General features: G+C 33.4%; 1 protein-coding gene across 1 annotated transcript; it reads right to left on the reverse strand.

Annotated features, from left to right (window-relative positions):
• Nucleotides 1–375: 375 nt before the first annotated feature.
• On the reverse strand, nt 376–4,539 carry LOC128217549 (leucine-rich repeat neuronal protein 1-like). Its single transcript, XM_052924753.1, has 2 exons — nt 4,187–4,539; nt 376–2,960 (listed from the first exon to the last, which is right to left on the reverse strand). The coding sequence occupies exon 2, from the start codon at nt 2,711–2,713 to the stop codon at nt 518–520; it is 2,196 nt and encodes a 731-aa protein (XP_052780713.1). The 5' UTR covers nt 2,714–2,960; nt 4,187–4,539; the 3' UTR covers nt 376–517.
• Nucleotides 4,540–22,631: the final 18,092 nt, after the last annotated feature.

The following is a 22,631-nucleotide window of genomic DNA, read 5'->3' on the forward strand; positions in this document are numbered from 1 at the left end:
TATTTCCATTCAATCACGTTATATTTCATATAAATAGAGAAATAAATTTCGAGTATTTATGGCATGACATCACTTTATTTGCAACTGGATGCATTTCATTTCCTGATATTCTTAAAGTATGTTTTTTTCATTTGTTTACTTTTAACAACTCCGCGAAACAAAGTTAACGTTGTATGAAATAATGTATAGTCTCAAAGCATGTAAAATAGATTTTACTATTTTATTTCTAAAACAATAGATGATTTACATTAAGGAACGAATGTGATAAAAATATGTAAAGCAGTATCAACAGAGACGTATAAAATGCGGAGAATAGTTTGAAACATTACTTCAAGAAATATGAAGACTGTATTCAAAAAACACTTTTTAGCGCGCGTGTTTTTGTAGTCATTCCTGTTTCGAGTGTACATGTTACTTTCAGAACATGATATATATAAACCATATATTGCTGTCTCTTATTATTATCTTGCATGTTTCCATGTATGGAAACATTTTACCAATCCATTTAAGTAGCCAATCAATAATCATCGAAGTTGGACTTGCTTGTATGTGTTGATAGGAGCGAGGTTTTGGAGGAGCAGAGAGGTGTGGACAGCGGCTGGTACACATTCTGTAGCGGAATGTGTATGCCCTCTGGCTCGTCCCTTGTCCCATTTGGCAATTCATAATCCTTGTGGATACGAAACTTGCGCACTAGTGTCACCATACATGCTATTGCCATGGTTATTCCAAGTGCTGTACACACACCTGCTATGATTTTCTCGCTCACTATTTTCTTTATTGCACTTTTGTTTAGGTATTTGCTCTTAGTTGCAAACGTCTTACAGTCTACTTTGTAATATTCAGTATCGTATACATAGACAACACAAAACTCATAGTTGGTACTTGGTTTAAGATGTGTCACCGTATAACTTCTGTACTGTGGACCAAGTGGTATAACGCTGTAGGATGACTGAGTTTGATTGTCAACCTTGATTTCCCTATAATGCAGCTGATAGTCTGAGATCATTGAGTTGTGTTGGGTACCATTCCATGTGAGAGAAATATAGTCGACCGAGAGATTTAGCAGCACGAGTCTCACGGGCTTGTTTGTGACGGTGACCTTTGTGGAGCTGATGTCAAACCCTACTTCATTCCTCGCTTTACATTCATACGTCCCACTGTCTTTTACACTGAGGAAGCGAACAACTAAAGCAAAATTGTCTATGATTTCTATTTTTCTACTGGATGTACTGTTTGAGATTTCTGATCCATTAGGCAAGAGCCATATGAGTTGTGGTGCAGGAATTCCGTATGAGTGGCACTCAAGTCGGAGCTCCTCGCCAAGATCTAGTGTGTAGTTCTCGTGAAATGACGGAAGTGTCACTGGAGCACATACTCTTGAAAAATGACTCTCGTCAACGTCAGGCAATGACAATCCAGTCGCATTTATAGGGTAAGCACATTTGATAAAGTTTGAATGACTGAAAAAAGGCTTACTAAAATTGTGTTCTTTGGCTTCCTCCACCAAGTCTCTGATCCAGAGGGCATTGCAATCACAGCGGATAGGATTGTGGTACAAGTGGACATCCTGGACGCTTGGGAGGGTCTGGGGCAGTCCCGATGGCAGAACCGACAGCCTATTGTTATGGAAGTACAAGGTCTTGAGCTTGGGAACGTTTTTGAATGCATTCCCATCTATGAACATTAGCTTTGGATTGTCGTGCATCTCCAGATTGGTTAGATATTGCATGTTTTGAAAAGAAAACTTTTCCACAACTGTCAACTCGTTCATAAAGCTAAGCGTGAGAGAAATTACACTGATGTTGTTGAAATCTCCAGGATGCAATTTATGTATTAGGTTCCCATTCAATGAAACTTTCTTCAGCAGATATGTTGATTGCAGTTGTATTGTTGGCACCAATGGAAGATAATTGCTACCCAGATCCAGAACTAGGAGGCGTTTCAAAACGTTGAATGCAGAGTGTTCAATACTTCTGATTCTGTTATGTGATAAATTAAGTAAATTGAGGTTTTCGAGATTTTTAAATGAGTTAATTTCTACTTGCACAATCTCATTATGAGATAAATCAAGTTCTCGTAATTCATACATGGAAGAAAAACATAAAGAAGTAACCGTTTTCAGGTGATTATGTGATAAGTCTAATGATTTCAGGTTCTTCACTCCCAGAAAACTTTCTGAAGAAATATTTTCTAGGTCATTGAAACTCAGATCTAATGTTAGTAAATTATCTAATTTGTTAAATGTATCGCTTGATAATGTTTTAAGTGAGTTCCTTTTTAAGTTCAGATATTTAAGTTGAGGATATTGAGCAAAAAATCGAATACTGCTTATACTTTCTAATGAACTATTTGACATATCTAAATATAATAATGAAAATGTTTTTGGCAATGATTTTAATGTTCCAAATGTATTATTAGCGATTAAAAACACTTCGGTGTTTTCTGGCAGGCTTGAAGGAGGTGATGCTAATTGTTCCCCGGAGCAGTCCACAGTGTAAAGAAACTTGTTTGATGGAATATTGTGGCGAGCGAGGGAGAGCTGTCTTTTGTCACATGTACACTTCCTCGGACACTGGCTTGTAAACCACGACCTTGAACTTGAGGAATCGTTCACAGCAATCGCGTCCCCTGCAGCAACACCCGTGATATCGGTAAAAGTTATGACACACATATATCCTAAGACCGTGAGAATGTACATTTGCACTTCCATAATTACTTAAATAAATCACACTGGAAAAGTATTTCTGGAACCATTTTTTCCTCCTTCGTCTACATGTGTATGTTTGGCATCATTATAATCACCTTTAATTCTGTTTCTCTTTTCATAGGCTCACTATGGCCCTCATCCCATTATGTCAAGGAAATAAATCCATTCTTTTTTGTATCCAGTACATTTTCCGTGCACTGTTTCGTCAATACCAGGCATATTCAAGTTCTCTGTAAATTCCTGCCAGACCCTGGAAAAAAAAAGATATGGAATATTTAAATTATTTCCATTGTTTCTATCAGATATATAACTGTACATCTCGTTTTATTTGAAATTGTTGGAATGCTGCCATATGATTTTCTTGTCATTTTAATGAGTGATCCGTTCACGGCACCATTTTGTGACAAAACAGGTATAACATTGAGTTTGCATGATCAGAATCCTAGAAGAAGTATGGTCAATGTTTTGTAGCTTTTTGCAGAAGTGGCAGACATTCTGTAATAGGTAGAAAATAAGTAAAATTTCTATATCTAAACATATGTGTCTAATATTAAGAAGCTAAAATATAAACTATTTTAATTTTACAACGCAGCTAGAGTAGTTTGTGCCATAATGATAATTTCGTTGCTCGTCTGCATTTTACTAGCTTGTAGGGTTTTGCAATTAAATGCTGGTTTTAAGATATGCAACTGCTCTTGAAGTTATTGCATTAAGTTTCCAGCTAGTTGAAATTATAATTTCTGGCCTTATTCTCTTAAACTTTAATTAGGTTTGTTTATGTCGTTGAAAATTAAAAGATTTATATTGAATTCTAATTTCCATATTGTGAGACAGAATTTAGATTTAAGAAATGGTTTTATTAAGTAATATTTTTTATATGTAAAAAAGTAGGTTATTGATTTTGAAATAATTTTGAATTCATTCATTTTTATTATTTATGTTTTTATTTGTTTCATAAAAGTATGAGAAATGTGTACTCTGTATATTGTGTTAGCCCTTAGCTTTAGTGAACCTTATGCACGTAAGCCACTTTATCCGAATGATGTAAGCGTTATGTTACAGTTACATAGAGAAGGTGTTTTTTTAGATCTCTTTACAAGCTATATGTATCAATAATAATTTGCATGCAAGGAAATTTAGGAAACAACACATACTGTTTTGGTTGAGAGAACACGCTTGAATCTTAATAAAAAATATAAATTTATATTATACGATATTCGTCCAATACAATGCAATAAACGTTATCTTGAATATAAAAAAATCGTTTTAGGACGAACAACTGATTTGACAGGCAAGTATTTAATTGATACATTACTGCTTGTGTTTTAACTAAAAAATTTGGATTGATAATCTTTTATTCAATTTACTACTAAGAGTGTAGACACTGCAATAATCAAGTTTGCTAAAACTATGATCTCGCGTATACTGCGTTTTGTAATAGTTCTTACACAAGTTATATATTTGTTCAATTCTTACCATATTACGCAGATGTTGAATTTTCTTCTGTTTTATGAAAGGTAAAGATCACTTTATATTTTTCTCTCTTTTTGATTTTGAATATATTAACTCTGTTACATTTAAACGTTGTAGTTATTTCATTCTCTTTGTGTAATACCATCCCATTTATTCCAATATGATATAATCCAAAAACAAACCATTAATTCATCATTGTGGGTAAATCATAGCGTAACACTATTTCCTGTTGTTAAAACTTATTTCCAGAGCATCGATATTGCATGGAGTTATCAGTTCCATCAGTTAATCTATAACCTGTCCACTAAATGTTTGCACTACCCTTGAAATATCAAGATATCCTCGTTCATGCGGCAGCATCTTTCTCTGTCGGCAATGTTTTCAATACAATACAGCTCTCGACAATATTCAGCTTAAAAGATATCTTTTGTTTGCTCACATTTGTGATGGGAACTGCACTAGTTCGTATTGATATTGGCTAAGATTGAAAGAGTACTTCGCTTCAGAAGTGTCAGTCAGTATACATTGCATTAAGAATAGAGTGCTACAGATGACTTGTTTTCTTAATAAATGATCTCTGTTAAAGCAACCTTATTCAATTTCATAGAGTAAACGCTTTCAGAAGCGATGTATGGAAAAATTCGTTTGTCTGGAGAGTAGCAAGAACATCAATTAAGTGTGATTATATAGTTAAGTTGACCAAACGAACACGGGAAGAATCCATCTTTTATACCGACGTCATATGTCCTAAATATAACTAATACTAAATGGTAATGTCTAGACTTTTGAGCTAAAGAATCTCCACTTGTTAGGTTTTATGTCTGTTTTATGTCCACCGTTCTGGAACTTACTAATACGTTTGATGTTTGTTTGTTAAAATAAAAATAGAAATTCGTTGGCGAAGCATTAAGCATTTTCGTTCTTGGCATAGTTATTCTAAACCATTTAAAACCATGATTTTACGACATTAGGGACGTAGTGCTAAATCCTTCCAAGGCACGAACATACAGGAATGTAATATCTGTATTAAGAACGCTACTGTAAACATGGGGAAATGAATGTCACTTGTAAAGGTACTTTAAAGATTATGAACCGAGAGAAGGAAATAGTGATTAGATTTTCCCTGAGATCTGTCATAGACCCTACACTTGTTGTCCTTTATTGTTTATAAATATTAAAATAGTCCTGTAATAAAATGCAGCTGGTTTTCTCAACTATTGTCTTTGTTAGGTTCTTGAATTGCTCTTTATAGTTGTCGTTTTAAAATTAGAGTTTATATGCGCGGCTGTCAAACCTAATTAGGCAAAAACATGTGTATAAAATGTAGAGTTAAATTAAACGGAGGTGATCTCTTTGTGTCTTCGTATTTATGATATTTACAGGTTTATACCATGGTTGACTAATGGGTTAGTACTTCGTCATATTATTGACATCGCAATGTACTGAACAAGCATTTGAGGCCTTTCATAAAACAAATCAACAATTCTTGTTCTTTTCTCCGTTTTATTGAACTAGTTTCGAGAACAACATTGAAGCATAATTACAATAATACAATATAAAGTAATATTCATAAAAAGTAATGTCAAGATTATCTTGCATTTTCAAGCATTGTAGTTTTATATTCCCCTGCATGCGTACTCATACTGTACATTGTTGACAAATGATTAGAAATGTGTAAAGAAACACTTCTATTTTGAAGATGCACTGTTCATCGAAAACCGTTTGCAAGAAATAATAAGCAATTAAGACAGAAAAGCTTTCCAGAGTTTTCAGAGCTGATGCTACTTAGTCTTCATCGAACTCATAATTAGCAGATGTTACGTGATAAACGTGTTTTTCATAGACAATTTGCGCACAAAATAAAGGCCTAACTCTAGCATTTATGATAGTGAAACCTTTCTGCTAATCTGACTGAAAGGAAAACAGACCTTTTTTACTTTCGTGTCATATAATATTATAAGTTCTTGTAACTTGCCAAATTGTTATTAAAGTACAATTTTATTTAACAGATGCAGAAGTACACACTAGCTTGCCGAATTTGATGTCAAACGTTTTTGTCATCTCCTCTTTTACTATTTTGACAATTTCAGGAACAATTGTTTTGAGATACTCTTCTTTTTTATGTTCTGCTTGATTTAATTTCAGGTTTATTTCTTTAAGTGCTTTTTGGATTTTAGTCAGATTGCTGTCCGAAGATTCTAAAAAAGCAATATCGTCTTCTGATTCTGGTTGGAGTGTGGTTTCTTCTTCCACTGTAACGATTGTTTTTGTTTATGTCCTGGTTATCTTTTCTCCCCTTTTTTTCTTTTGTTTGCTAATGCTACACTATGCCACTTGAACACTCGCATCAAATTCCCCAATGCTACTTACACTGCTTTCACTTTCCCTTTCTCGTTTTCGCGTATCAATATTTTTCATACCTTAGTTTTGTTGCGCAGTGTATTTTAAAATTCAGTCAGCGTGGAAATGGGGTATAGCGTTTGAGCCGAAACAGAGTTATCTACATACCGCTTATACACAGTTTACACGGTTTTAGCACTAATGCAAACATTTACGACCCAATGGTTTGCCAATAGAAAAAGTTTATAAACTCATTATTTTCTATTTTCACCCGAAGTATAATGATATTTTCTTTTTATTTTACAGTTTATATCCTTATTCCACTCTTTTAATGTACATTTTTATGCATTTAAACACCTTTTATTTCACAAATTCTCGAGTCCAAAAAGTAAACACTACCACACAGGGGACATCACTCTATAAGATCTGAACAATGTTGATAAAACTCTACCGATACAACGGTCGTTATTTAAACGGAACACCGTTGAATAATCGATAGCGATAATTATGCTAATAGCATTTGTATTTATATTGTTCACTTACTATGTGTATTCTTGATACAGAAGTTATCACGTTACTTTATTTGTTCATAATACACATGAATGAAACTGTCCTTGAAGTGGGTTTGCTGCTTTTGTAATAAATGGAAATTTTAATTTATTTCAATTGTTACGTGATTGCGTTTCATGTCTGTCAATGTATATATAATCTTCTTTTACTGCCTTTACCTCAAGGATGAAAGCTTTAATGTCAAGTTCAAGTTTGCTCCAGGCATACGATCATGGAATCTCGTATTGTTCGATCACTATATTGTAAAATTGAAAGCTAAGGTAAGGAAATGATTGATATTGCTTTTAATATACACTGTCAAAACAATTTTAGTTTGATAATTCTTTTATATAATGTAGTCATACATATGGACCTATTTAACAAGACAAGTTTTCTCTTTTATATTTTCATTGATGAACTTTAGCCATTTTAAAAAATAAAAACATTTTTAAGACAATCTGTTATTGGAAATAATATATAGATATTCATGTCCAACAGTTTGAAGTACAAAATTGCAAAAAGAACAAACAGTTGGCATAGCTGATGGTTCGTCAATAAATTTCCGTTATTTTAAAACCGTTGATTCCCTTTGAAACGATAATATAATCTTTAATCACTCGTGAATTATTTATCGTCTCTACACCATCTGTAAAAGTTATAGATACGGCAAGTGTGATATTCTATATACTGGCTGTTAAGATATTTCCATTATTTGCATATTAAATTCATCTTGTTATAATGTTATAAAAATAATCAATAGAAAGTTTTCAGTTAGGTCATTATTGTAATGAGCAATTGGAACACATCGGCCATTTTCCATTTATATTGTATTATTGTTATATCTTTGATATCGTCCACGACCATAACTGAAAACCGTTCAAGATATTTTATTTATTTAATACCATGTTTTAAAGATTATAAAAGTTTAAGTTTTAATAAGTTTTAATACTTGTCTACTTATGTCTCTTGTTCGATTTAACACCAACCGAATGTCGGACACATATGGATTACCTCGTTGTGTCACACATTCGTTTTCCGATCAATACATTTCAGTTTATGCTAATTTATTTAGGTCGATAGTGACGAAAGCTGATAGCTTATAGAATCACTCTCGAATCCGTCTCCTTTGAAAAAGCAATAATGTAGTCCATTTCGGGAGACCGTGAGAGAGTTCCCCTGGTTGATCGAACTAACAACCTCTTGAACTTTGTGTAGAAGTTTCACAAAAGTAGGTCATGATTTGTAGTTGACCTCTTTTTATTTTTTACGTCAATATATCTCGGGGTAACCTTTACTAGAAAATACGGGCGAGGAAGATATATTTTATTTTGGGCACATGAAGCATGGCATAGCATTGAAATCCCGAAGTGGTCAGTCTTTGGTTTCGGATTAGTGTTAAAATCTTACCAAAAAGAATTAATTCTGAAACTCTGCACAAATTAAACTTATATTTAACCCTTGTCAGGCGTATTTCTTTTTAGATACGACCTATGTTCTTATATCTATATTAGCCACAACCTATCTACCTTACTCTTAGGTAGTAAAGAATAATTGTGTAGTGGAAAACTTACTCAGTTTAGCGTTTTATAACCACCCGTAAAATCGAAGGTTTCGGGATGGGGACATTGTTTTTGTATTACAAGTATGTCCGCCCGTCCGTCAGTCAAATGTTTTGCCATATTTTGGTAGTGATTGGTCAGATAAAGTCCAAATTGGTCAAAAATGTCCTCCTAGATATAATACCGCTTATAAAAGTGAATTTACTCGTTTTCTTTTGTGTGCAACGTGTAACAGTGGAAATGCCTCTTTCCACTAAACTGGCTGGTGGATATGAGCTTTCTCTATTCTATTTCATATCCATTTTACGCCAAAGTGAAATGACATTTAAGAACGTTTCTAATAATCATATTACGTCAAGCTAAAACTATTAAGTCTTTGATCAGAGGTTAAGCGCTCATAAATCAATCTTTCTCCTTAGTTTCAATGACAAAGACAAACACCGCTTTAGATGCGACATATGATTTAATTAAAGATTGAAAGATAGATTACTTCGAAATATGATTTACCACAGTTAATACTATTTTTCTTAATATACGAAACAGGATGAAGAAATGTCGAAAACAATCTTTTGGAGGATACCGGGTTTAATATGAAAGAAATGTGCAGATAATACTATATTTCTACCTTATGAGAGGACAGTAAATCACAGTAAATCTCTTAGCACTAACCAATCATTTGATATTTGTACATTTTCAGCTATTAAATACACGTTAACAATAATAGGTAAGGGTTCATTAAATACTAGTTAAAGTGAGACTCTTATTCAAAATCAATATATACACATGTAAAACAAACATAATTTTTGAGTGATACACTTCAACTACGAACTTAATAATGCTTTTATGGAAAATATTAATTACTATTAACAATATTATAACTGTGTTTAAAAGCTGACTCTCGGTGTTTGCCCCCCCCCCCCCATCGCTGGTGTAAACTTGATTTCACTCACAATGAATATTCAGTGCCTACCCACAGGGTGATACCAAGTTATGTCATATAACTAGCAGCCACAATGACTATACTGGTAGACCCTGTAAAACTGAAATACAACTGCAGTGTCCGCTATGGTGGCATGTTTTTTGATGGACATATTTATATAAAGACCGATTTATGTTGAGGGTATATTTTGATCGGGGGATTCCCCTTCACTGGTTACCATTAATTCCGAGTGTAAGGATTTCCGATCTACCTTTCTAGTACACAGCTTTGGTTCAGGTTGTTCGTAGATTACGTTTGGAATTGGTCTCTTGTTCCCCGATCGGGCAATAAATTGAAAAAAGTCCGATATCGGATGTCAATTTACAAGCATTGAAATAATCATTGCAGAAATATCCACTTTTCCCAAAGCAGTGATTGTTTGAGATCCTGATTGATGGTCTTACATTATTGTCTTTACCATGTCTGTGCTGCAGATGGTATACGTTTATTTCTTTATAATGTATTTCCGTCGACACTTAAACAAGCCAATACCGTACGACTTGTTGTCCAATGTTTTCTAGTGAAGTCATACTTGCCAACGGTCAAAGCCTTGAAAAAGGTTTAAGATAATTAGGATTAGAATATAGCGGTAAAGAGTAGTCAGCAGAAGTAACAAGGAGATAGAGGAAAGGAATATAAAACATTAATACCATTATGCAAAATACAGGGACAAGCCTAGAAGACGAAAAGCTAAACTATGGCATTGATTATATTGATAAACACTAATCGAGATACACACAAACTCACTAAACGAAATTACTGCATAGAAATTAACATTACCTTATCATTAAATGCTGATTTACCGCCTACGAGTAGGTGACGTGTTTCTCATATCGTTGCACTATGTCATGGTCAGGGTCGAATTGTTTTTATGTATAATTGTGGCTTATAATCAACCATTCACTAGCGGCATGTTTAAACAATCTGAAAGCCATTTTATCTACTTATTGTATTTCATTTTCAACTAGTATGTATTTGAAGCCATCAGGCAATACATTTAATAACTACAATCTCCGCAATAGAAAGGTGACAGTTGGTACAATTATTTTGCCTAGTTGGAACTCTTTGTAAACTCTCGAAATTATTTATTCAATTAACTTTACACTTCAGCTTAATGTTTAGGGTCGTCCGATACGTAACTACTATGTATGCTTAATAAACGATATGATACAAATTTAGGTCAAGGTTTCAATAATTTGGACTATTGGTTATTTCTCGAAAATCGTTGAGTAACTGGCATAATGCATGCTGCTTTACCTTCAGGTCCATGTGACAATTAAGTTGAATTAACATCATCTGCAATACAAATGAGCTAGTGTGGTTACGAAATTTTGGCATGGTAAAATCTCTTTTTGGTCGTATCTTATACTGGTTTGTCGATCGGGAAAATGACATACTATTTCAACAGTGTGTTCAATGCCATCATATTTTGCTTACACTTTTTCATCCTCGATACAAGTTGATGTCTCTGTTTATGAACCGACTGCAATCAGTAAAAAGACTATTCATGTTAGATTCCTATACAGCATACGGACCCTGTAGAAGTTACTGCCTTTATTTTATAATGCATATGAATATAACAATCATGCACATATTTCATCAATCATTTGTGATATTTTTTATATGTATCATGGACAAAGCGGTGTAAGGTCTTACGGTCAGTTCTTGCATCTGTCAAATTAATGTTACTTTAAGTGTACTGTTAAAGAGAGTTAGGAATATAATCTTTAAGAACAAGAATATTTATGTAAAAAACTACAGAAACAATATCAGTATCCAAAAGTTTAAACAGTAACCCCGTTTTATGTGTAAACGCAAAGACATAGAACACAAAAACAACAAAAAAACACAAACAAGAAACATGAAACAACAGCACAAATTTCCACAAACAACACAGTGCATATGTACTGTTTAAAGAAAACCCATGTATGTTTATCAAGTATTGTTAGGTACCGCCTTGGAACGGTCTAGTCAGTAGCATGTAAATTTACATGGGTTTTAAAACAGTTTACGTGCACAAACCTCACTCGTGTCCCAACAATTCTGAATAAAGTTAAAACATAGGTAAATCTTATCAAAGTATGCATTATCTTGTGGAAACTTAATAAAAAAACAAATAATAATAAACTAATAGGTAAACCCCAAGTACTTCAATGATAAGAGATTCCAACTCTATCTGCAGACAGAGGAATACAATTCAGAGTACCAATTGCAAAAGCTTTTCAGAGATACGATGCAGTTATTGTTTGAAACTATGAGCTTGCTATGATACACAGTTTGCCGGAGAAAATACAAGGTTTAAGACTGTGTGATCATAGAGTTTCATAATAGAAAAAGGAAATGAATAAAAGCCGTAAATACTCTAATTCCTATCTTGTGAATAATTGAATAAGGTGTTGTCAAGTTTAATTTCTCAGTATGACATTCATATAGCGTAAATTCTGATTTAGATCTCTTGTGGATTTGTTTTTGATTTTCTGACAGTTATATATTTGTTTATGTGCTTAATTATTGTAGTTATATATAACGAGTGTCCTTATGTCAATACGATCAATATTTGTAATACAGGCTCTATACAATGCTGATAAAGCACAACCAGTTGAACGGGATTTAATTAAGTTGATAACTGATGGGAAATCAATAGCAAATATGATATCATAAGCATGTTCTAGTATACATTGTTAACGTTCTGTTTGAATTTAGAAACAAACAGAGGTTCAAATGAAATCTTAGAAAGAAATAAAACTTAATTCAAAGGTCATAATGATTTTGGTAGCTTCTTATCGTCAAACATGTATTTCAAACAAACTTGATTTTTCGTGAATCAATCACCCTTGATTGTAATTATATTAACTACGGTTACACGCAAGCCTTCTTGGTGCGTGAGTCGCGGGGCTATGTTTGTTTACAAATAACTGCTGTCAGGTACAAGTTAATTTGCATAATAAGTTAAGGGATCGTGTAAGCAGTCACTGTTATTCTGAGTGTTTAAATTAAGGACACAATACTTAACATACCTTTTTGTATGGGTAAACACGTATCCTGTGTTGATGTAATTTATTTCTTTATACTTATATAGTAAACTCAATCTTATAAAGGTGCACTCTTATTCTCATAAGATGTTCCGCAATGAATACAATTGTTTTAATTTACCGAAAAGTATGAACAAATATCACAAAGAACTGTTCTTATGAAGGATACCGTGTTGATTTGGAGAGGAAGGTGCAGAAAACACGATATTTCTACCTTATGAGACGATAGTTGATCACTGTCAATCTTTTAACACTCACAAATCTATTTTTTGCGTTTTCAGCTTTTAAATACACGGTTTCAATTGATATGTTTCATATTTGCATTATTTAGTAAGTTCTTAAAGGTTTATACCTTCTTTGTTTTAAATAAGTGTCTCATGAGATGCCAAGAGGGGATTGAATATTCAGCTGAAGCAAATCATATTAGCCATTATTACATTGTGGTAATATTTGTTACAGTACGATGGCTAAGAATAGCTAAATGAGCTATATCAAGGAAATGCGCAGGATGTTCATAACTAGCCATTGAAAGAACTGCTTGAGACAGTTATCCGTTATACAGGAAGCAATGATTGTTGGTTTACATGATTGATGGCCTTAGATTATTGTCTTAAACATGTCTGTACTGCAGATACACAACTGTTGACGCTATACGCCTGTACAATATTGTACACTTGTGCATTTCTTATTTGAATAACAATGTGGAGCTGATGCATAAGCTATTTAAACACCTTCAATCATTGGCTAGTAGACGATTATGAATGTAATATGCTATGACTCCTGTCACTTATAGTGCATCACTTTTTTCGTCTCGTATACCAGCAGATGTATGCATGTCTCCTAAAGAATCGCAATTAAACGGGTTTTGCGCTGATCCACATGTAATAGAACATACCTGAAACTAACGTCTTAAAGATTTAAGGTAGCTATAAGTTTCATTACTGTATACTCGTTTATTCATGAAAAACGAATACTAAGCAACTATTTAATGTCGCTCTAGAAAACATAAAGGTAGTCAGTGTTTCATATCTGGAATCGGTGAATGTTGGCTTGAATGTTCAATAACTTCTAAACCACTTCCCCTAAAATGTCATAATAAAGGAAATTGATAAGTCCTTTTTCATAACCAAATACTAAATGGCTGCATATTTAGTTAATACAATTTGTCACAAGTCATTATATGATTCACATTTTTATTTACGGGTTTAGAAATGTCTTAAGTATGCGATCCTTTTGCGAGCTTTCTAACATATTTTCTGGACGAGTTGAATACAATTTTATATTAAATTAACGAGAGTGTCAGATTCTTTTATCACAGGCATTTCTGATGAAAAAAACAAACAAGAAAAAACAAAAAAAAACCAACAAGCTACTTGTTCAATCTGCGCTGTCGAATAGTTGAAAACCACAAAGCAATTATATTTCCTTCGCTACACTCATTGCAGAAATGTATTACCTGTTTTTAAAAGAAATATATTAAATAACGATATTCGAAATATCAATTCCATTTGATAATATAATTAATACTGAGATAATATCCAATAAAAATCACAACTTGGATAAAAATCTATATCCATAAACGATTCCGTATTGGTCTTCGATGACTACCACAATTAACTAATTAGAATTGTAGTTTTAAAACTGAATATACGTACATTACGTCAAAAGTTGGTTTCCCCCGTGTTGAATACATTTTACTTAGTTTGATAGCGTCATTATAACTTGTATAAATTCTTAAAGGTAATGTACACCAGATTGGCACCAAAAAAAGGTTTTTTTCTGTAACGAATCTCAGAACAATTTTTTAATAGAATATGTTACGCTTTGATATCATAAAAAAGGAACATACCCAGTAATATTTATGTAAAAATACGAAATAACTGCTAAACTAAGCTATGTGGTACTTCAGTTAGTAAGTTTCAATGCATTTGTACACATTAATACCAAGTTAATGACAGTTTCCGACAATATATATTTTTTTCTTGCAAATTGATCATCTGGTGCACAGTTGCTTTAAAGCACCGAAATACTTAAAAAGAGGAGGAATATCATTTTTTATTTTTTATTTTTTGGTGCACAAAGGTGCTAAATATGTTGTTTTATAAACCGATATTATAAGCAATTTATTTTCGTAGATTTTCCTCTCGAAATTTCATGGAAGCGGATGATAATATGTCAACATTAATAATGACATCAACATGTTGACAAAGTAGTAAACTGGTTAAAAAAGCTAGAAATTGTTTACAAACATGCGGGGTGTTTTATTGTTTTGCCGAAAGAAATGAAGCAAAGATATATTACACATGAGGAATATAAAAACAAGAACATCGTAATGGTTGTATTATGCTGCAACAATGTGAAGCACGTGATAAAATACGTTAAATACGTTAAAAATCTCCTAAAAATAACCTCGACTATAAGCAACGATGAACGTTATGTTTGCAATGTATAGATTGGTAGACTATTTATGCATTTTACTGGATTGTTATATACCACTGTTCTGAGCACGAATTGCCTTAAATGTTACGATAACATATTTATTGACAATAAATCAAAACAATATTTCATTCAGTTTTGCTTGCGTCAAGAGAATATTTGTACTCGAGGTTTAATAAAAAACACCCACCTTAAAAGCAATGGCATGCTTAAAACACTTTTATTGAATGTTTCTTTTTATTTCTGATAAGTCAATGAATAAGGATTTTAAGTTTAATTAACATTTGTTTTGGCCTTGTAAATTAAGCTTTGTTAAGTTTGTGTCTGCAAGAAGTATCTCTTTTACCACCCTTGCGATTGACTTAAGGTCCGTTATCGCCTCCACTGTTATCAGACTATCAAATTACATTATAGACTTTTGTTGCATGTTTTGTACACCATAGCACTGATATGGCAAAGAAAGGATTCGGTCTTGCATACAAACTACTTTCATGTAACGAGATGTGTTCGCAAGATGTCTGCAAGGTAGACATAATTCACAGTATTTAACGCATCTTCCTCTCAATAACCAAGCGTCATTTTCATTGAAGCTATCGCTCTGAACGAGGTTAAATTAGTTTGAATATTTGTGTAATTAAAATCTATATTCTGTCTTTGATTGAAGTCAAGTTATTTCGTTATTTTAATTTACGTTTAAAATTACTGTATAAGCGGCATAAAAGTGTTCTTAACTTTTTTTGTTAAACTGATGGTACAAATATTATGAAAGTTTTGCTTCTAGCTACTTGTTTTCAGAATTGTGACCTCGGTATGCTTCATATGCACCTTCGGCCTTAGAGATATATGAGATTGTTCAGAAAAAGAGAAAGAAGTCCGATGTTAGACCAGCCCAAAACTCCCATTCATGTTACCAATATTTAAACACACGCTTATAAAAGGAGCTGGTTTATTGTATTGTTTTTCGGTTACTAATGCTGTCATACAAGTGACCAATAGCAAAGAACGTAAAGTGGTGTAGTCATTTTAAAACTGCATCTCATTCCATTAAACTAGTTCGATGGCTTTCTTGACAAAGAAGACTGCAGCGTACTTCATTTCGCAGTATTATTTTTCTCCTTATTATATTATAATAATAAGCAAACAAACAAGCCTCCATTACGAAACTAATCTACTGATTGAAAAGTAAGTATTTTGTTATACCTTCTTTTGCCTGCTTGTTGATAAACAAACAAATTCTTGCCAAAATGAAGGGAATTATTGTTAGATAATGAACACTACAACTATATAGCGGAGGGGCTCGGAAGCAATACGTCATACAGACTTAGAACCATCTACTAACAAAAATTACTAAGATTACTTATTAGGGTTGTGCAGCATTGAATTAGGTATGAAAGTGTTATTAGCATGGTGCATTTGTATTGTTGAACCATTCATACACCCAAACAATGTGTCAGCTAATACAAAATGTACTGAAATAAGCGAGTAACAATACATCTAAGCCGGAGGTACATTGATAGAATCCTGTCGAAATCATATAAATGAAATAGAACAACAAAAGTAAAGATATATAAGCTGCCAAATATTCTTCGAGCTGCCCCGACTGAAAGCAAAAAAAGAACAGTTCCCAAATCCTGCATGAAATGAATACGATGAATACTTTTCGTGAGAACATGCTGTTGTTTCAGGGCTCACCATTATACAACGAACAGTTTTATATCACTTTTATTGGCGCTTAAAAGATTTAGAGACCAGAACAAAGGATAGCGGAATTATATTTCCCCAGAGAAAATGCAGTTGCCTGTTATAGACCTTACACAAACCCTGCCAATAGTTATCAATATTTAAACACATTTGGTTTTAACTTGTTTTTCAACGTGCATGCCGTATGCTAAAGCAAAGTAACAAACTTTAAAGTTGAATTGGAAATTTGCCAAAGACGGACTTGGTACAAATCGTTTATGCAGCGTAATTACAAGACAGTAATGTTCATCACACCTTATATCCTGATTATAAAGCACTTTTAAACATGTCGTATATTATTTCCTTGCATTAATAAAAATACAGAGTCTTTAAAGTTGCCAAAATGATTAAAGCTGTTATTGTCATTTAAGAAATGCGATAAATTATGATAGAAGAAATGGTAGGGGAACAAAGGCGTTGACAGTGTTGCATTTACCAATTCACATGAAGTCTAATCTCGAGAAAACTGTATTTAAACTGTACACGAATTATTGTATCACAAAAATCTACCTGCCGAAATACGTGCATATTTAGTAAAAGTCATACGTTTTCAAAGTGCATAGCACTTTGCATGTTGGTGAAAAGTTATGCATAGCTTATGTTTTAAATGTTACATGAAGTCCGACAATAAACAAATATTAATTTGACTTGATGTTGATTTCCTATCGTCCTGCTGCATATTGTATAAGTATAGATTATATCGGTTATATGTTCCACATTATTTATCTGGAGCCGACTGATATGCCCTTCTTGGACACTCATTGGACACAGATGTATGGGCATCACATGTTATCTCTGGTTGTGTTTTGAAAGATCCATTTCTTGCCTTATATTTGTGTTTTTAATTGCCTGATTTCGCTGATTCGTAGTTTTAATATTTATGTGGTATTTAATCCGGGTACGCACGACTGTGATCTATACTACTTTCTTTTCATTTTCTGTTGTTAGATTCAACCCATCAATAACGAATTGTTATTAAAATAATCTTCTGTCTAGTTCTTTCCAACGGCGTCAACATGTTTTAAATTCCCAGTGATAGATGCCATTGAAATCCCTGTTCATTTATTGAGTCCATGTTTGTTATCAATTGCAATATTTATTGTGTTGTGTTTATTTTTAATGAGTCTTTTAACTTTACGCACAGTCTGTACATTGTTGATGAAGTGCAACCGCTCGAACGGATTTTATTTACATTGAACAAAGTAGGGTAATCAATAACAACTAAAATATCATAAGCATGGTATGAGTTGTTATGCAGTTTAGTTTTAGACGTACTTTAACTGGAAATCACGGGTATGCGGCAAAAACGCATGCTTATTACGCATTTAATATTCCATAAGAGGAAATGTCTGTGAAGGTACTGTTTTCTCATAAATATTGATATTCAAATACACGTCAACGAGATTCCCTGAAGACCTGCGTCTCTTTGTTGGCGGGATGTTTTTTTATTATCTTCTTTTCAGTTATTGTCTTTTAAACTTCAGGAAAGAGATACATACAGCCGTATTGGCGTTTGCCTTATACATTAGCATAAGACGGAGAAGCCGTGCACGGGTTATTCGTTGTTTCATTACGTGGCATTCATTTAAATACGTTGTAAAACAACATACACATGACAACAAATCTAGAAAAATGAAAGGAGTAAGGACCATATATGCGACTAAAATGCTATATGCAGCTTAAGATAAATATTAAGTCAGTGGCAGTGTGATATACTCTATGTGAACGTGAATACGTGTCCCTTGTGGATATATACAGTCATTTTTGATGAATTATGATTCATGGAAAAACATCAGCAATGGTTTTTACTGCAAAGTCCCTGGACCCAAGAAATATGCCTGTCGAATCGTGTTCCATTTATTAGGTTGAGAATGAATATTTGTAATACCTTTCATGTTTTTAAATGTGTCCTTGCCAATTATTTGTTACTTATTCTTAGAAAATCGTTTTCAGAAGCATTACATTGTGAATGTACAAAGCGTAGTTTCCTTAAAGTTATTTTCATAAATGATTATCAGATATATCTTCAAAACAGTGTAACTCTTTTCAAACATATTTTATTCATCAGCGTGTACGTAACACAAAAACAAACAGATACACATGTACCGTCTAGAGAAAAGGATCAGAACGAAATATAAATATTTCTCCGACCTCAGATAAGTAGATCCAATATTTTAACCATGCTAGAAATTCTTATCTCGCCCACGGGCGAAGATAATAGCCCGTATGGAACACCTTTTTAATGGTCACCACGTGGTAATTACCTCTCGTGTTGAAGACTGTCGTCTGTAGCATCATGGAAACCTTGTCTTGTGGCAATATTAAAAACGCATATTAATTATTTCTCATTTCATATGTCACCATAAAACAGTTTTAACGCACCTTTCAAGAACTTATGCTTCACTCTCCTTAGAACTATTTAAAGATCGATTTGACTATTAACATAATCTGAATCACTGCACGCATATCCACGAATTATCGCATATCCATACGCAATTATTTTAACTAAGCACAAAAGAGTTCCAGCAAAAAATAGATTTTTCTTAATTTTGTTTAACTGAGGTGGGAGAAAAAGCATCTACCATAGCCGCTCGGTAAACCTCGTTTCCGCAAAACATCCTACGCTCGGGTCGGAATGAGCCTATCTTACACTCTCGGCCATGGGAAAACTTATAATCCTAAAATGTTCTTCTCCAAACGTTAGCAAAAGTACATAGTTATTGACCGTTATAAGTTCAGCTAACAATAATGATGATACACTGATACTGTTGAATTAGGTAAAGAGATAACTCTAAAATCGGTGTTTGGTCACGCACTCGTTTACGAAGACAGACTTGCATTCTTTACTGCTGTCAATGAACAGCGTCAATCAAACTACGCAATATCAAACTTTTCTGAACTGGTAACAAAGCTTGATTTTTTTTTGTTTTTGTGTTCATTGTCTTTGGCGTTTACCCTGTGCCATAAAATGGTTTTATGTTTAAACTATTGGCTACTGAGCTTGTTTCGGTATTTTTCACAAAATATTGTCGAGGAACCGGCCGCGCTGTGTGCCCGATGCAACTATTTGGGAATAGTCAGAAACATAATGGTTATTTTAAGTAAAAAACAATTCCATTTTAAATACCTATAACACTGAATTTTCAGAAGTGTTTAACGTTGTTGAAATATTTAAATATTTACTGCTCTGTAAGGTTCATATGTACACTTGCGATATGAAGTAGTTCTAAGACGATAAAGGTCCGCTGTTATAGCTGTTCTGAATTTAATCAAATATATCAGCACATCTATAAAAATGCTCAGCCATTTAAGTTAACAACAATGTTATTAATCACGTTGTTAACGAAGCTCTTAACAAGCGGCCAAAAGTGTTATATGATGAATAAACATTATTAAGAATAGCCATATGCAAAACAAAAGTCTTTAGAGTACAAAACCGGTATATGAATGGAACATTCATTACAAAACGCACTTTAGAAAACATTGCAGAATCTATCCCGGAAGCAATAAAAATGTCCTTAGATGATTGATAGGAGCAGATTATTGTCTTTAACGTGTTTGTTCTGCAAATGAACAAGTGTGGAATAGTCAATAGACAACTTATTTAATGAATCGAAGGGGTATTCTCCGTTGGCAATGGAAAAAGAAATCTTCAATATTGTATTATCCTAACGTTACAAAATAGTCTTCAGAATTTAATCCTGGAATGATTCGATGTTTTAAGTTTTAATACTTGGCAAGTGGACAGTTTTTTATGTGAAAAAATGCAATAATATTGCTTATGTTTTTATAATAAAATGTCCCTCAAGATATCATTGTCTTATTGAAGTTTATAATAACTGTATTTTCAGAAGTCCCCAGCACACCTTAGGGAAAGGAGACTGTTATTGGTATACATGTAGTCCGATTTTGACCCATGATTTGTGACCTTTTTGACAAGGCCCCTTTAATCCCTATCTCCCAGTTCATTCCTTAATTGAATATATATATAATGCTAATTCATATTTGTAAACGGGACAGCATCGGGGGATTTATCCCTTCCACCTTCTTTCTGGAATCCGGAATACCGTTCAAAACTTACTTTGAAATACAATTAAGAACAGATATTGCATAAATCATCTAAACGTTGCTTGATTGACGTACAATTATTTCATTTAGATCACGGCCTTCCTGATATGTAGCCGGACTAAGCTTAATGTGTACACCCACTGTGGTTTCTCAAAATTGCCCAGACCTCCATACCCTTCAAATGTACTTACAATTATACGCTATATGGCTACACCAAAGGGAAGAAGCAATATCAAATATTTGCAGCGTAGAATTAAACAGTATTTTGAGTTTTATTCCTTTTACTATTTTGATTTATTTACAGTTTACCTTATGCTTAATGAACGTAACTAGCGAAGGATCGTATGTTTGACGTTAACTGTCGATGGGCCGGATCACTTGGAACACGTTTTTACTATGAATTAAACAATATAGGTTGATGGTGGTGATGGGAAGGTTGTTATTTGGTTCTTTGAATCTTGTAATATATTTATGATTGAGTAGTTATTAAATGTTGGTTAATGACTGTAAGGCTAATGAAAAAATCTAAACGGCAATATAAGTAGAAATCCGGCATACCACACATCTGCGTATGGATTACCGCCATATTGGAACGGAATCCGGAGTACCAAAATGACCCTCAGTATTCGCACAATGGTATGATACTGTATTGAAATGTTGACATACCTACTCTGATAACCTGGTATCTGTCATAACATCAGCCTTGTCATAGGAACTTTAGACTCGTGTTAGTATTTCAACTGTGTGCTTGAGTTTGTGATTTATTTGATAGACCATTTGTTACAATACCATCATGTTCTCTCGTAATGTACATTGAACTAGTATATTGAAGCAGCAAAATGCAGCCAGTTAAATCACTATAACATGTCAACATTCCATCGCTTCACAGAACATTTTATCGATGCTAGCATCTTGATTTATAAAACAATGATTAAATGGGCTAGGGTGTTACCATTACGATGTGCTGGATGTGGTGGTTCTGTTATAACACAATATTTAAATATTTGCCGTCTATTTGGACACTCAAACATAGTCTTTGTATAACGCACAAGATCAAAAACGAAAGATCCATACGATATTTACTTCCCGTGCATACGATGGAAAGACTCTACATTTGGTCATCTTTTTATTTCACTTTTATGGGTACTTAAAAGATTTCGAGATTAGACAAAGAAAATGAAATTTCCCCATATAAAATGCAGATGCCAGTCATGAACTTACACAATCCCGCTAATGGTTATCTATATTCAAGCATACTTGTATAAATTGTGATTCGTTTCATAGACTGCTATCATATAATCTGGCCAATATCTAACACCAGTGAGTCTACTGTCAACCTGTTTTTGCATTTTATGTTCCTAATGTGATATCGTCTATTAACAAAAGCCATATCCATCAAGTATCCCCATGAGAATCGGTTTTGTTAAAATATCAAGACATACTTGTCGCTCGTTCAGCTAATATAAGTTTCAGAACTGCCTTTTACATTGAAATCGAGTTAAGCTTTTTTATTATTTACGCTATTAATTAATTTATACCTTTATTGAGGAGGAACAGCTAAAGACGAATTTATGTTTATTGAAAGTTTCACTATCAAGTCCTTCTCAATTATAAAAAGAAACCCCCCGGGATATTTACTAGAAACAAACCTCGTTATAGTAATCAAAAGTAATATCTGTAGATTATAGTGCATTTTCAATCATGCTGTTGTTATTAATTCCCAGGCAAGCATGTTAATCATAGTG

The sequence above is a fragment of the Mya arenaria genome, chromosome 14 (assembly GCF_026914265.1).
Source record: "Mya arenaria isolate MELC-2E11 chromosome 14, ASM2691426v1".
Lineage (NCBI taxonomy): Eukaryota > Metazoa > Mollusca > Bivalvia > Myida > Myidae > Mya > Mya arenaria.

Coding starts and splice junctions, on each gene's coding strand:
- LOC128217549 (XM_052924753.1), bottom strand. CDS start 2,713: ATGGAAGTGCAAATGTACATTCTCACGGTCTTAGGATATATGTGTGTC.